General features: G+C 49.5%; 1 protein-coding gene across 1 annotated transcript in view; it reads left to right on the top strand.

The window, feature by feature from the left end:
* The window catches only part of LOC140402239 (neuronal PAS domain-containing protein 1), a 196218-nt gene that overhangs the window by 103331 nt on the left and 76883 nt on the right, over positions 1-16004 (top strand). Inside the window, exon 3 of the mRNA XM_072489868.1 lies at positions 14400-14482. Coding sequence (XP_072345969.1) covers positions 14400-14482 — 83 coding nt within the window. The remainder of the gene's footprint in view (positions 1-14399; positions 14483-16004) is intronic.

The raw sequence follows: 16004 nt of genomic DNA, 5'->3' as shown, positions 1-16004 counted from the left end.
CTGAAGCTCCACACAAACTCATGCGGCGATTGCAACGCGGCTTAATGTCCCTCCTGCTGTTCCATCTCTGTCGAAATAGGAACTAAAGGACTGTGAACACTGGAAACCGGAGGTTCCGGTTGGGAATAGCGTAGTTTATGGTCAGGAATACCCGGCATAGCGCAGCGAGGCAATCCTTCAGCCCTGTCGCCTTGCTGCACGCAGAGCAGTGACAGCTTGGAAAAAGCAAGGCGGTGCCAGATTTGTCTCTGTTGATTTGGGCAAGAGATGCCGAGGGGACAGTGTGTGTGGGAGGGGGCAGCGCGGTGTGAGGAAGAACATTATTTATTTTGTTTAACGCAGCGAGGGCTAATGACCTGGAGCAGGCTGCCCACGAGGGTGGTAGAAGCGGAGGCGCTGAACGGTTTCAAGGGAAATTGGATGGACGCGCGAGAGAATTAAAGTTGCAGAGCGCAGGGGATGGAGCGGGGTGGGGTAGGGGAGGAGAACGGGGGGCTGACTGGATTGCTCTACAGAGAGCCGGCATTGGTTCAATGGGCCGACTGGCCTCTTTCTGTGCCCCAATTACGCTGTGGAGGGAATTTTATACTCCCCTGTGGACGGGTTTGCAGAAGGGGGAGGAGTGCCATGAAATGCAAGTGGTGCACAGTTGGTGGAGGGGTGGGGGGAGATGAATCTCGGGCATCCTGCCCACCCTTACGCCAATCAATGGCGACTTAAGGGCCACTTCCCACCCCCGCTGCCATTTCATGGGTGGCGTGCTGCCACCAGCAATGGGTGAGAAGGTAACACCACTCGGAGATGTTGCGGGAGGGTGGGGTTGTGCTTTCTTTACAGGGCTCCCTGTTTCCCTTGGAGGGCACCCCTCCCCTCAGCCCCGTGCTTTGATGACCCCATATTTCCCCTGTGTCCCCCCCTTCTCTGTCCAGCCTGCTCCTCAGTAATTCCCTCCCCGCCCTCACTTACCTCTTCCACGTGGTGCCAGTGATAAACCCTGTTGCAAACTGGCTGCAGTCCCAGCTTTGGCCACCTCTCCCCAGTGGCACTGCTGAGACCAGAGTGCTGCTGGCTATTTGATTGGCTGGCACTCTCGAGAGGTGAGACTTCCTCCCCAGATGGGGGCCAAAATCTTACCACGGGGCAATTAATGCCCCGGTTAATGTAAAATTGCTGCAGAACTGGTTGAGAACAGACAGTATGCCCACTTCTGCTCTGTCCACACAACCCGTACACTCCCTGTGAAATACCACCCAATGACTGTGACTTAATCAAAACCAAGATATGATCATTTTATATGTGTGTATTTAGATGAGTTTTTATATGTATATATGTGTGTGTGTATATATATATTTATAAAATGTGTGCGTGTGCGTGCATATATATGTGTACCTATATATATATCTGTGTGTGTGCATATATGTGTGTGCATATATGTGTGGGTATACATATATCTGTATGTGTGTGCATATATGTGTGTGTGCATATATGTGTGTGCATATATGTGTGGGTATACATATATGTGTGGGTGTAGATGTATGTTCCTGTGTAGATATATGTTCCTGTGTATATATGTGCCTGCATGTTTGTGTGTATGTGTATATATGTGTGTATATGCATATATAACACATGTGCATATATATAATATATGTATGTGTAATACGTGTATAATATATGTGTGTGTATAATGCATGTGTATAATATACGTGTGTATAATATATCTGTGTGTATAATGTGTGTGTATAATACATGTATAATATATATGTGTATAATATATATGTGTATAATATGTGTATATTATGTGTGTATAATACATGCATATGATATATACGTGTGTGTGTATAATGTGTGTATGATATATATGTGTGTGTATAATGTGTGTATGATATGTGTGTGTGTGTGTAATACATGTGTATAATATGTATGTGTGTATATAGTATGTGTACAATACATGTGTGTATATAATTGTGTATATGTGTGTATATAATGTAAATGTGTTATTGTGTGTGTATAATGTGTGCATATAATATATATGTGTATATAATGTATGTGTATATTTTTTGTATGTATACTATATGTGTGTATATTATATGCGTGTGTATATTATATGTGTGTATAATATATGTGTGTGTAATGTGTGTATATATGTGTGTGTATAATTATGTGTGAGTATAACGTGTATATTACATGTGTGTGTATATTATATGTGTGTATATATGTGTGTGTATAATATATGTGTGAGTATAACATGTGTATATTATATGTGTGTGTGTGTTTACAATGAGGTCTGTACTAGCCCAGCTGTGATTCCCTGCCTGGACTGAGGAATAGCCACAAAAAAAACACATGCTGGAAAATCCCAACAGTTCTGACAGTATCTGTAGAGCGAGAACGGAGCTAATGTTTTTAGTCTGGATGGCTCTTCATCAGAAGGATAGTCAGTTGGGCAAAGACCAGTGGAGAGACCGTCTCCTGTGGGACCATAACCAACGGGTCTGCGCCGTCAGGGCGTGGGCTGGGACATTGTCCATTTCCCCTGGTATCTGACGACCACATTCCACAGGGCAGCTACACTTCTGGTGCCTGGAATAGAATCTGAATTTATAGCTTTGTGAAAAACGTTTTGCTTGAATCTGCCCAGAGCAATGCTTGTGGCTGATGTAATTTAATCTTGCCGTGTTCTTTACTTCTGTACTTAATATTATGGCTCTCTCTCTCTCTCACACACTTTCTCTGTCTCACGCTCTCTCTTTCTTCCTCACTCTCTCTTTCTGCCAAGGTTACCCTGAAGGTGGCTGTCCATTTTCTCCTCTCACATTTTTATGGGTCACTGTCCGTGTGGAGTTTGCACGTCCTCCCCGTGTGTGCGTGGGTTTCCTCCGGGTGCTCTGGTTTCCTCCCACAGTCCAAAGATGTGCAGGTTAGGTGGATTGGCCGCGCTAAATTGCCCTTAGTGTCCAAAATTGCCTTTAGTGTTGGGTGGGGTTACTGGGTTATGGGGATAGGGTGGATGAAAGTGTGGGGTTGGGTAGGGTGCTCTTGCCAAGAGCTGGTGCAGACTCAATGGGCCGAATGGCCTCCTTCTGCACTGTAAATTCTATGAATAACTTGCATGTACAAGGACCTCCCCCCCCCAAATCCTAGTCCCTCACCTTGTTGAACAACATTCTGCTTTACCAGCCTGCTTACCAAATGGATGCGAATTTGAAAACGTTCAGGGAGGTGGGGGGGGGGGGGGGGTGGGGGGGGGGGGGGGGGGTGGAGGAGAGAGCAGGAGGCAGTCCTGACCTCGAGGGATCACCTTAAGTCGGGGGCTTCTGGGACATCTCTTTCCCAAACGAAAGAGGGATCGATGATGAGAATTTCCCTTTTAAGATTCTCTCCAAGGCGACGGGGTGATTTTATTTTATTTTTTTTAAAAAAGGAGCCTGAGGTGAGAGGAGAACAAAAGCTGTAAATTCAAAAGTGGAAAAAGAAGTTGCTGGCTGAAGGCCTGTCAGCCTCCGAAAGGCCATCTTGCCAGATGCAGCGTCTTTGTCGAGGCCTACTCAGTCTGGGCTATTCTACAAACCGGTATCGTTTCGCTTCTGCCCTCGCTCGCGCTGTCTGCAAACGTGAAGTCATCCTCCTCATTTAATTAAAAATATTGCCCCTGCACCCCCTTGTGTCTCAGACTGATAACATTGGTCTCAGCCACCCCAGTCTGGATCAGATCAATAATTGGGATGAATGGCTCCTCCCTTTCCTTTGATCTCTTGGAGCTTGCGGTTAAGCCTCTCTGGAGAGGAAGGTGAAAAGGCCAGTGCAGAGGACTCCTCGGTGCCGGGTGCACGAGACAATGAACAATGGCCCACGAGCTGCCTTTGAGGGGGGGGGACCTACCTCCCGTTAAGGGGGCTTGTGCCCTCGCCTACAGAGCTCGGGGCGGGGGGTTGGGACGCGTCTGCAGAATTTCAGCCCGGCAGTAATTTATGTACGATGACCCCCCACCAAATCCTAGCCCCCGTTTGCCGAGCATTCCAATTTCCCGCTGCAGCTTTACAGGGAGAATGGAAAGACGGGATCGACAGATCCTGGCAAAAACAGCTGACTGGGATTCCTGAACTCTCGGAGGCTCGCTCCTATCAAACGGAGACTCAGGCTGATTTCTCTTTTTTTCTTTATTTCTTTATAAATTTAGAGTACCCAATTGTTTCATTTTTCCAAATAAGGGGCAATTTAGCGTGGCCAATCCACCTAACCTGCACATCTTTTTGGGTTGTGGGGGTTAAACCCACGCAGACACGGGGAGAATGTGCAAACTCCACACGGGACAGTGACCCAGAGCCGGGATCGAACCTGGGACCTCGGCGCCATAGTCCCAGTCAGGCTGATTTCTTGATCGGTTTCTGCCTGCCTGTTTTCCTGAAGCGTTGATTCATGCTGGCGCATAGAAACAGGAGGAGGTCATTCAGCCCCTCGGTTCTGTTCCAACAGTCACTCAGCTCATGTCCTATCTCGACCTACACACACACACACACACACACACGCAGAAAGCTCTATAGCCTCTTGGGAAGGAGAGTTCCTGATTTCCCCTACCCGTTGCATGGGGAAGTGCTTCCTGATTTCAGCCCTTACACAGTGTGTTCTACTGCAGAAAGCCATGCACCAAGGATAGAACTGGAGGCAATCTTTACACAATTTTATACGGAGTTACGCATTATAACATGTACCCCCTTACCCAACACCCACAGCTTCAGTCAGTGTCTGTAAGTGCTATTTTGGGCAAATCAATACATTTAAATTAACAAGTTGAGGGAAAATTAAAAAGGCAGCAGCGCGTTGGAGAGATTGTCCGGAGTCTGGGTCATTGTGTACATTCAACGCCTAGTCAGATGGATTCTGGATCAACGAGGTCATCCATGGTTACGGGAGAACAACAGGAAAGCGGAGTTAAGGCCTCAATCAGGTCGGCCATGATTTTATTGAATGGCGAAACAAGCAGGGGGGCCCAAAATGGTGGACTTCCGCCCCTATTTCTTATGATCTGATGTGAATGCAGTTTGTACACTTCAGTTATGTGACCCCCATAGCCTTCTAAACCCAGCAGAGTCTGTGCAACCTGCCCTCATCAGTTTAACTCTGGCCTTTTGCTGAGTGAGTTTTTCCTCTCGCCCAGCATGGCGCTGGGCACCATGCCCAGAGCACAGGAAGAACCCGGTCGGCATCCTGGCCCGTGCCGTGCGACCGGGCTGCGGGCGGGGCCCGGCACCGTCGCAGCTAGGAGCAGCAGGGGGCTGGGATCTTCCTGTGCTCTGCGTGTGGTGCTCAGAAGCGCACTGGGCAGTTGTTTGCGGGAGCTTGCTGTTACATTTGTTCACCTGACATTTTGACCTTGTGTTTGTCCATGTTGGCCGCAAGTGGATCAAACTCCAGAGGGAGGCAGTAGAGGCCTTCAGCCAATGATCAGGACAAACCCCGGGAAGCTCCTTTCCAATTCCTGATGAAAACCAACCTCCTTGAAACCAGGGTTACCCCACTGGAGGTCGGTTTAGCTCAGTTGGCTGGGCGGCTGGTTCGTGATGCAGATCGAGGCCAGCAGCGTGGATTCAATTCCCGCAACAGCTGAGGTTATTCATGAAGGCCCCTCCTTCTCAACCTTGCCCTTCGCCTGAGGGAAGTGTGGTGATCCCCAGGTTAAACCACCAAGCTCTCCCCCTTCAAAGGGGAAAGTGGCCTATGGTCACCTGGGACTATGGCGACCTTACTTACTTCACACCACACATTATGGCTTTCTGGGATGTGAGGGTGGTCCGATGGGATAAAGGGGACTTTTTCCGGAAGGCAGCCGGTGACTGGTGTCGGTGTTGGGACAACAACTATTCACAATTTAAATTAATGATTGTTGCTAGGTTTGCAGATGCAGAGGGACAGGTAGTATTGGGGAAACAGGGAGGCTACAGAAGGATTTGGACAGGCTAGGAGAGAGGGTAAAGAAGTGGCAGATGGAATACAATGTGGAAAAGTGTGAGGTTATGCACTTCGGTAGGAAGAATGGAAGTATAGACCATTTTCTAAATGGAAAAAGGCTTAAGAAATCAGAAGCAACAAGGAGTCCTTGTTCATGATTCTCTTAAGGTTAACGTGCAGGTAGGAAGATAGGAAGGCAAATGCAATGTTAGCATTCATGTCGAGAGGGCTAGAATACAAGGGCAGGGATGTACTTCTGAGGCTGTATAAGGCTCTGGTCAGACCCCATTTGGAGTATTGTGAGCAGTCTTGGGCCCCGTGTCTAAGGAAGGATGTGCTGGTCTTGGAAAGGGTCAAGAGGAGGTTCACAAAAACGTTTCCCACAATGCAGAGCTTGTCGTATGAGGAACGGTTGAGGACTCTGCGTCTGTACTCGTTGGAGTTTAGAAGGATGAGGGGCGGAATCTCATTAAAACGTATAGGATACTGCGAGGCCTGGAGAGAGTGGACGTGGAGAGGATGTTTCCACTAGTAGGAGAGACTAAAACCTGAGGGCACAGCCTCAGACTGAAGGGACGATCCTTTCAAACTGAGATGAGGAGGAATTTCTTCAGCCAGAGGGTGGTGAATCTGTGGAACTCTTTGCCGCAGATGGCTATGAAGGCCAAATCACTGAGTGCCTTTAAGACAGAGATAGATAGGTTCTTGATTAATAAGGGGATCAGGGGTTATGGGGAGAAGGCAGGAGAATGGAGATGAGAAAAATATCAGCCATGATTGAATGGCGGAGCAGACTCGATGGGCCGAGTGGCCTAATTCTGCTCCTATGTCTTATGGTCTAAAGCTTCCCTCCACACTGCAGCCCCCAGCACCCCTCCCTGCATCTCCCACTTATGCCTAACCTCCTCCATGGGGGCGCTCTCATAATACGTGACTCTTGACTGCCCCTTGCACTCAATTCAAGGGCAATTAGGAATGGGCAACAAATGCGGGCCTTGCACAGCAACCCCCACACCCCATTAAAGAATGCTGAAAATTGGCAGACACTGTAGCACCCCCACTGGCAGGATGACAGGTTACAGTATCCCAGTTTCCAAATATGGACAGAGCAATTTATAATATAAATATAAAGACCAAACATGTGATTCTTATGAACCCCCCGCCCCCCGCGAAGACGACTCATAGTGAGTCCTGATATTTTTGTTCAAACGTCAAAATATTTTGAAAGATTTGCAGCAACAATAGCTTGCATTTGTTTAGCGCCTTTAATGTAGTGAAACATGTCACGGTGCTTGTATTATCGTTCAATATTTCACATCCAACCATGTGAGGGGGCATTCGGAGAGGTGACCAATGACAAGGTCACTGAGGTAGGTTTTAAGGAACATCCGTCTGTTCAAAGCAGAGATTTGGCAGATTTCTAATCTTAAAAAAAATTCATTGACAGGATGTGGGCGTCGCTGGGCCGGGCCCAGCATTTGTTACCCATCCTTAATTGCCCCTTGAGTAGCTGGTGGTGAGCTGCCTTCTTGAACCGCTGCAGTTCCTGCGGTGTAGGTACAACCACCGCGCTGTTAGGGAGGGGCTTCCAGGATTTTGACCCAGCGACAGCGACGGAAGAGATGTAGGGTGGGATCTTCCCTTATTTTTTCAAAGTGTCAGGTTATTGACGAGCTCCCCACCTGCCCAGGCCATTTACTCTCCAGATCTAGAACATTCCAGGCTCTGGGCCAAGTGCTGGCCAATGGGATTAGGTGGACAGGTCAGGTGTTTTTCATGCGTCAGTGCAGATTCGATGGGCCGAAGTGCCTCTTCTGCGCTGTATTATTCTATGATTCTCTCGGAGTAAAAAGAAATGAGGCGGTTGGGGTTGATGCCACCACTCGGGCGGGGGCTGGTAGAGCTGGCAAGGCCGACACCACAGGGACCGGGGGCCCAATCAGCACTGATGGACTGAAGTGGACCCCCCCCCTCCCCAACCACAGAGGTATCGGGGGCTCCCCCACCCCCACCAGCGATGTGTGGGCTGTCTAATGATGTTTAGATTTATTGACATTCATTAAGGTGAGGTTCTCGCCCTTTGTGGGCGTCAATCTCATGACATCACCGGCGAAGAGGACGGGAGAATCGGGAAGAACAATCCCTCCGGAGAGAAATGTGCTTCCTGATTCTCTCGGGATAATCCGCCTGGGTGTCCGTCCTCTCTGACGACGAATGCGGGCTAAATATCGCCCCCATAGTGAGGCTGATGAGTGACCTGAAGGGGAATTTCCGAATACCAAGGATGTAATGGGACATGGGAATTGTGTGAGGACAAAGAAGTCGAAGTGAACATCCATCACGGTCATATCATAATAATAATCTTTATTAGTGTCACAAGTAGGCTTATATTAACCCTGCAATGATGTTACTGTGAAAATCCCCTCGTCGCCACATTCCGGCGCCTGTTCGGGTACACAGAGGGAGAATTCAGAATGTCCAATTCACCTAACAAGCACGTCTTTCGGGACTTGAGGGAGGAAACCGGAGCGCCCGGAGGAAACCCACGCAGACACGGGGAGAACGTGCAGACTCCGCACAGACAGTCACCCAAGCCGGGAATTGAACCCGGGACCCTGGCGCTGTGAAGCGACAGTGCTACCCGCTGTGCTACCGTGTCGCCCGATTGACTGGGGGAGCAGGCTCGTTGGGCTGAATGGCCTGCTCCTGTGTTCCGCTGTCTTACAGATGGAAAGGTTCAGGGAGGGAATTCCAGAGCAGCGGAAGATGGGGTGCTGATGGTAGGGAGGGGGAGGGGGGGGCGAGATTACAATCATGGGGGGATGCTCGAGAGGCCAGAATTGGAGGAGCGCAGAGATCTCAGAGGGCTGGAGGAAGGTACAGGGCTCGAGGAGCTGGAGAGGTGGGGGAATGGAAATGGAGGGAATTTGTCCGCCTATAATCTGAGCAAATCGGTTGGGAGATTGAAATAAGAAATCCCCAGCACCAAGCTGGAGTGAAATCAGCTCGATGTTCTGTTGATTCGGTTAGGCGCAGTGATGAAACCAGGGCCTATTTTTTTTTTTCCACCGCTGTTTCCACTGAGACCTGTCACTCAATCAATCACTGGAGCGTGACCGGGATACATGATGTTTGTTTGTGTAGTTAGTTGTTGAGAATATTTAACCGGCGCCCGCTCCTCAAGCTTTCTGAGCACGTTCTGTGCAGAGGCCTGGAGTCACGTTCCAGAGCTGTGGCGCTCATTAGAGGCAGAGCAAGCGGCAGCGTGTAATATTAGCCATTCTGATTGTCTGCCCTACCTATTAATGCCTCCTTCGCGCGTGACGTTAGCCTTCAGCCCCATGGGGCTTTGTTGGAAGGGGGGGTGTGGAGGAGAGGGGGGGGGGCAGGGAACAATCAACAGTCTTGCAGTGAATCATCACAGACGGTGCCTGTCGGGTAGCTATTCGACTATGGGGGGCATTGCCTCGGAGTCCGAACCCTGTATAACAGTTTTTTTAAAATGTTCATTCAAGTGTTGTGGCCGCCGTTGGCAAGGCCGTCAGTTGTTGCCCGTCCCTAATTGCCCTGGAACCCGAATGCCTTGCAAGGCCGTTTCAGGGGGTCGATTAAGAGTCAACCATTTAGCCGCGGATCGGGACCACCTGTAGGCCAGGCCGGGGAAGGACGGCAGATTTATTTCCCTAAAGGGGGGGGGTGGGCGTTAGTGAATCAGCTGGGTCTGGAGGATAGTGAGCCAGCAGTTGCCATGGGCACCGTTGGGAGTTGCACAGTCCCTGTGACATGGATGCTGCGTTTTCCTCAAAATGGGAAATGCAGGGGAAGGTGTGTGTATGTGTGTGTGTGGCATGGACAACCTTCTGGCGCCACGTAAAGCCAATTAGGTGCATTCTACCCTTTGATGAGTGTCATTTCAGAGGGAAGTTAAGAGTCAACCACATCGCTGTGTGGGGTCTGGAGTCACGTGTAGGCCAGACCGGGTAAGGGCGGCAGATTTCCTTCCCTGAAGGACATTAGTGAACCAGATGGGTTTTTCCCGACAATCGACAATGGTTTCATGGTCATCATTGGAATTCTAATCCCAGATTTGTATTGATTTCAAATTTCACCATCTGGTGAGGTGGGATTCGAACCGGGGTCCCCCGAGCATTACGCTGGGTCTCTGGATTACTAGCCCGGTGACAATACCACTACGCCACTGCTTCCCTCACGGTTGTCATCCTAGAGCAGCCCCCTCGTTCCCAGGGACAATTTTAGTCATCCTTCGCCTCCAAGTATATCCCTCCTTAAATACGAAGACCAAAATTGCCACGGTCAGAATTGAACCCGGATCGCTTGAGCTGTGAGGCGGCAGCGCTAACCACCGTGTCGTCCTGTGGTCTCACTAATACCCTGTGCGATTGTAACAAGACCTCCTTATTCCTGTACTCCAAGCCCCTATTGAAAAAGGCCAGCGTCCCGGGGCCTCCCTATTTCCTTGCTGTTCCTGTAAGGTGACATCCTGCGTTCCTTGCACGAGCACACTCAAGTCTTTTTGAACATAAACACTTAGAAGTTCCACGGCTTTTAAAAATGCAACTTGCACGGCAAATCAAGATTGGTTTAACGTCTCAAATGAGACGGAACCAACCTATAGAGTGAACATTTAAAAAAAAAAAATTTAGAGTACCCAATTCATTTTTCCAATTAAGGGGCAATTTAGCGCGGCCAATCCACCTCCCCTGCACATCTTTGGGTTGTGGGGGCGAGACCCACGCAGACACGGGGAGAATGTGCAAACTCCACATGGTCAGTGACCCAGAGCCGGGATCGAACCTGGGACCTTGGCGCCGTGAGGCAGCAGAGCTAACCACTGCGCCGCCGTGCTGCCTATAGAGTGAACATTTGCAGGACTCCCAGCCACAGGAGAATCCACGATTATCTTACATTTATGACCCTTAGTTTTAGAATCTCTCATTAGTGGAATCATCGTCTCCATCTCTAACTTACAAATTCCTTTTGTAATGTTAAAGAGGAGGACCCAGGTTCGATCCTGGCCCTGGGTCACTGTCCGTGTGGAGTTTGCACATTCTCCCCGTGTGTCTGCGTGGGTCTCATGCCCACCCCCCGATAACCATTCATCCCCCCCCCCCTCTTTGTTAATCAAGAATCTATCCAGCTCTATCTTAAAATGAAACATATGCAAAGATTTTAGGGCTTTTCTCTTTGGAGCGGAGGAGGATGAGAGGCGACTTAATAGAGGTTTATAAGATGATGAGGGGGATAGATAGAGGGGACGTTCAGAGACTGTTTCCTCGGGTGTATGTAGCTGTTACAAGGGGCCATAACTATAAGATTCAGGGTGGGAGATATAGGAGGGATGTCCGAGGTAGGTTCTTTACTCAGAGAGTGGTTAGGGTGTGGAATGGACTGCCTGCTGTGAGAGTGGAGTCGGACACTTTAGGAACTTTCAAGCGGTTATTGGATAGGCACATGGAGCACATCAGAATGACAGGGAGTGGGATAGCTTGATCTTGGTTTCGGACAATGCCCGGCACAACATCGAGGGCCGAAGGGCCTGATCTGTGCTGTACAGTTCTATGTTCTATTCTGCTTCCACCGCCTCTTGAGGAAGAGAGTTCCAGAGATTCGCCCCCCTCTGAGAGAAAATATTGCTCCTCATCTCCACCCTAAATGAGCGACCCCTTATTTTTAAGTAGTGACCCCCTAGTTCCTGATTCTCCCACAAGAGAAAACAACCCCCCTACATCCATCCTGTCGTTACCCCTCGGGATCTTAAAGATTACGATCAAGTTGTCTCTTAATCTTCTAAACTCCAGCGGACACAAACCCAGCCTCTCCAACCTTCCCTCATAAGACAACCCGCCCAATCCAGGTATGAGTCTGGCCAACCTTCTCTGAAATGTTTCCGACACATTTACGTCCTTCCTTACATAAGGAGACCAGTGCGGTACACGGTGCTCCAGACATGGTCACACCAGTGCCCGGTACAACTGAAGCATAACTTCCCTATTTTTGGAATCAATTCCCCTCACAATAAATGATAACATTATGTTAGCCTCCCTGATTACCTGCTCTACCTGCGCAAGGGCCTTTTGTGACTCGGCGATGGAGTGGATGGTGACATTCCTGGCTGGGGTTTCGTCCCTGGGGCTGTTTACCGGGTCTCAAAACATCCTCCCCCAACCCCCCCCCCCCTCCCAAAGGGGAAAACAGACCCTCTTGGGGGCTTCCGCTCCCCCTTCATCGGCATGGCAACAGGTTTCCAGTCCAGCTTTGGGTGCCAGGCAGACCCCTGAAGTTGTCAGGCCCTTCAGCCTGAGAGGAGCAGCAGGCCGCATGCGGTGGAGGGTAAGTAACCGAGAGGGTGCTTCAATATTCTTTAAAACGTCAAATAAAAGGCTGATTCAGCAGCCAGGCCATGACTCTGACCGGAGTCGGGGGTGAGGAAATTCCTCTTCAGGTGGCCTTAGGCTGCAGGGTGGTCTTGACGACCTGCCGGAGCACCGGCCCAGCACCCTGATGCCCGCCTTCGGGGAGTTCAATTGCCCCCCCCCCCCCCGTTGCTTTGGGAAGCCGGAAGATCCCAGTTGGCCTCATTTAACTGCAGTCAGCAAGGCTCATAATGAGCCTAATCAAACAGGCCTCGAATATCCCTTGGCCAAAATGGCTGACCCCAGTAGCAGGATCCGGAAAACGCAGAAGGCGATGGTACTTCCAGGTCCCATCCACCTCCCTTCCTGGGTCGATCCCGAAAATCTAGCCCTTCCTTTAGTCATGTAGTCTTCGTTCTTTCCCGCACTGCTCACCACGGCGACGGGGATGCGACCTGGACTCTGCCTCAAAAGACCTTTCCCGTCACCCTCCGACGCAAAACAAAATGCCTGCCTGAGAGAAGAGGAAAAAGCTGGAAAGTCTCAGCAGGTCCGTCCGCAGCTGTGGAGAGAGAAATGGAGTTAACGTTTCGAGTCCGTGTGCCTCTTCCTAAGAGCTGAAGAGAGGTAGAAATGTGGTGGGTTTTATATTGTTGAAGGAAGGGGGTGGAGCAGGTGGCGGGAAGTAGAAGGTCAGAGATAGATGGGGGCTCAGGAGAGACTTGGCAAAGATGTCACGGGCACGAGACAAAGGGAGCGTTAATGGTAGTGTTAAAGACTAAGGCAGGTGTCGATAGCGGCATACGGGTCAGATAGCAGAATGTGTTAGAAGCAGAACAAGGGTCAGAGTGCTCTGAAGGCAAAATGTAAGAAAAGTTACAGACTGGCCCTTGGGGAGGATGGGAGGGGGGGGGGAACAAATGTCAAAAAGGAGGACAAGAGTTTGTGGTCTGAAGTTGTTGATCTCAGCGTTAAGTCCAGGTGTCTAAATGGCCTCATCGGAAGATAGGATGCCATCCGCCCAGTTTGCGTTGGGCTTCACTGGAACATTGTAACAGGCCGAAGAAGGAAATGTGAGGAAGAGAGGGCGATGGTGATTGAAATGGCCAGCGGCCGGAAGGTCGGGGGTCATGAGTGCGGACGGAGTGCAAAGCGGTCACCCTGCCTGCATTCTAGGTAGCGACTAACCTCTCTGCCTGAGAAGCTGTACTGCGTTCCTGGTCTCAAAAAACGAAATAATTAGAGAATGTCGTTTTTCAAGCAAGTTGGTCCCAAGTTATTTTCAGACAGAGATGTCGGCCGCCCTGTTTGATCTCATTCTTCCAGGAAAACAACCAACTGTTTACTTCCGACGTAGGGTTGCCAACTCTCCGGGAATACTTCGTAATCCCCACAAATTGCGCATTAATCTCCAGGACGCGGCTGCGACCAATCTTTCAAAGAAGTTGTGAATTTCCCCCCCCCCCCCCACATTGTCATTGAATATTGGTTATAAAAATGTCAGGGATGGGCAAGGGCTGTTTGACTGAGAGCTGTGTACCATCTCATTGGCTAACAAAGAGTTGGTTTGCTTTTCAATTAGTCGGGGGAAGGTGGGTCGCCCGTGGGAATGGACGTGTCAAGTCGCCAACGGTGGGAGCGTGGAGGCGGGGCCCTCGGAGCTCATGTGACGACCCCTCCTGGAATGTGCCCAACCAGAATTGGCACCCCGGCTGCTCCCAACTTATCGGCCAATCAAACAAGCCTTCTTTTGACACCTCACCGCGAGGGCAGCCCCTTCGACAAAGGAGCACCCCCTTGTGGTGGCCCTGGATGATGCCTGGGTTAAGCCTTAAATCTTCTGGCCTGGATGTCAAAATTGTCCTTTATTGAGCCAATAATTTGAGATGAAGCATGGGGAAGTCAAAAATAGACTAAACCGTTTCATACATCTGGGGGCCAAGACCCTCATTATCAATTGTTTCGGGTTGTCAAGTAAAATGTACAGCAAATTGGTCTAGAATTGTTCAAATGGGCTTTGTAAGGATTTTGGTCCCAGTCCATTATCTCTGTACTGACACTCTCTCATTCTGTATTCAGCAATAGGAACCCAGCAGAGGGGAAGCCCCGCTTCCTTGGCCATTGAGCTATTTGAACAGCACTTAGGTGGACACATCCTACAGGTAAGACAATGTTTTCCTCAAGTCCCATTCCTTTCACCATCCTTTCATGGACTGTGCCCCATATCATTCAATCTTGGTGACTGCACATTTCTGGTCTCCCAATCTGACCCATAAAAAAGCACTGGAAAGGGGGCTGGCAGATTTCCTCCCCTAAGGGTGGGCTTTTACGACAATCCATGATAACTGTCACGGGCGCCGTTACTGAGACCAGCTTTGGTTCCAGATTTGACCAATTTCATTTAAATTTCACCAGCCGCCGTGGTGGGATTTGAACCCCGGCCCCTGGTTCATTAGCCTGGGGCCTCTGGGTTACTGGCTCAGTGTCAATACCACTCCGCCACCGTTTCCCCTTAAATAAGGCGCTTCAGTTACCTGGAGAAACGGGGATTGTCCTCCTCAAGAGAAGAGAAGGTTAGAGACAGATTTAATCGCGGTGTTCAAAATCAAGAGCAGTTTTGTTCGAGTAATTAGGGAGGAACTTTTTCTATCAGCTGGAGGGCTGGTAGCCAGAGATCCCGAGACCCCAAATTTAAGATAATTGGCCAAAGATCCAAAGGGGAGATGATGAGAATTTATTTTACACAATGAGTTGCTTTGTCCTGTAATGCCTTGCCTGTTGGGATAATGATTGGATAAATACATAAAGGAGTAAAAGTTGTGAGACTTTGGGGTAGGAGAAGGGGTAAGAAGGCATTTGGCATGCTAGGTTTCATTGGTCAAAACATTGGGACGTCTTGTTGAGTTGTCCCAAGACATTAGTAAGGCCACACTTGGAATATTGTGTTCAGTTCTGGTCACCCTATTATAGAAAGGATATTATTAAACTAGAAAGAGTGCAGAAGGGCAGCACGGTGGCACAGTGGTTAGCACTGCTGCCTCATGGCGCCGAGGTCCTAGGTTCGATCCCGGCTCTGGGTCACTGTCCGTGTGGAGTTTGCACGTTCTCCCCGTGTCTGCGTGGGTTTCGCCCCCACAACCCAAAGATGTGCAGGCTAGGTGGATTGGCCACGCTAAATTGCCCCTTAATTGGAAAAAAAAAATGAATTGGGTACTCAAAATTTATTTTAAAAAAGAGAGAGCACAGAAAAAACTTACGAGGATGTTACCTGGACTTGATGGTTTGAGTTATAAGGAGAGGAAGGATAGACTGGGATCTTTATTCCCTGGAGCACAGGAGGCTTAGGGATGATCTTATAGAGGTCTATAAAATAATGAGGAGCATCGATAAGGTAGATAGTCAACACCTTTTCCCAAAGGTAGAGGAGTCTAGAACTAGAGGGCAGCGGTTTAAGGTGAGAGCGGAGAGATACAAAAGGGTCCAGAGGGGCAGTTTTTTCACACAGAGTGGTGAGTGTCTGGATTGTATAGTTATCGAGTGATATGGGCCAAATGTGGGTAATTGGGACTAGCTTAATGGTAAAAGCTGGGCGGCATGGACAAGTTGGGCCGAAGGGCCTGTTTCAATGCTGTAAACCTCTATAACTGTGAGCTACTGAAGTTAAGTTGCTCCATCAAAGAGGGG

This window comes from Scyliorhinus torazame, chromosome 25 (genome assembly GCF_047496885.1).
Source record: "Scyliorhinus torazame isolate Kashiwa2021f chromosome 25, sScyTor2.1, whole genome shotgun sequence".
Classification (NCBI taxonomy): Eukaryota; Metazoa; Chordata; class Chondrichthyes; order Carcharhiniformes; family Scyliorhinidae; genus Scyliorhinus; species Scyliorhinus torazame.
This window is presented reverse-complemented; position numbering and strand designations above follow the sequence as displayed.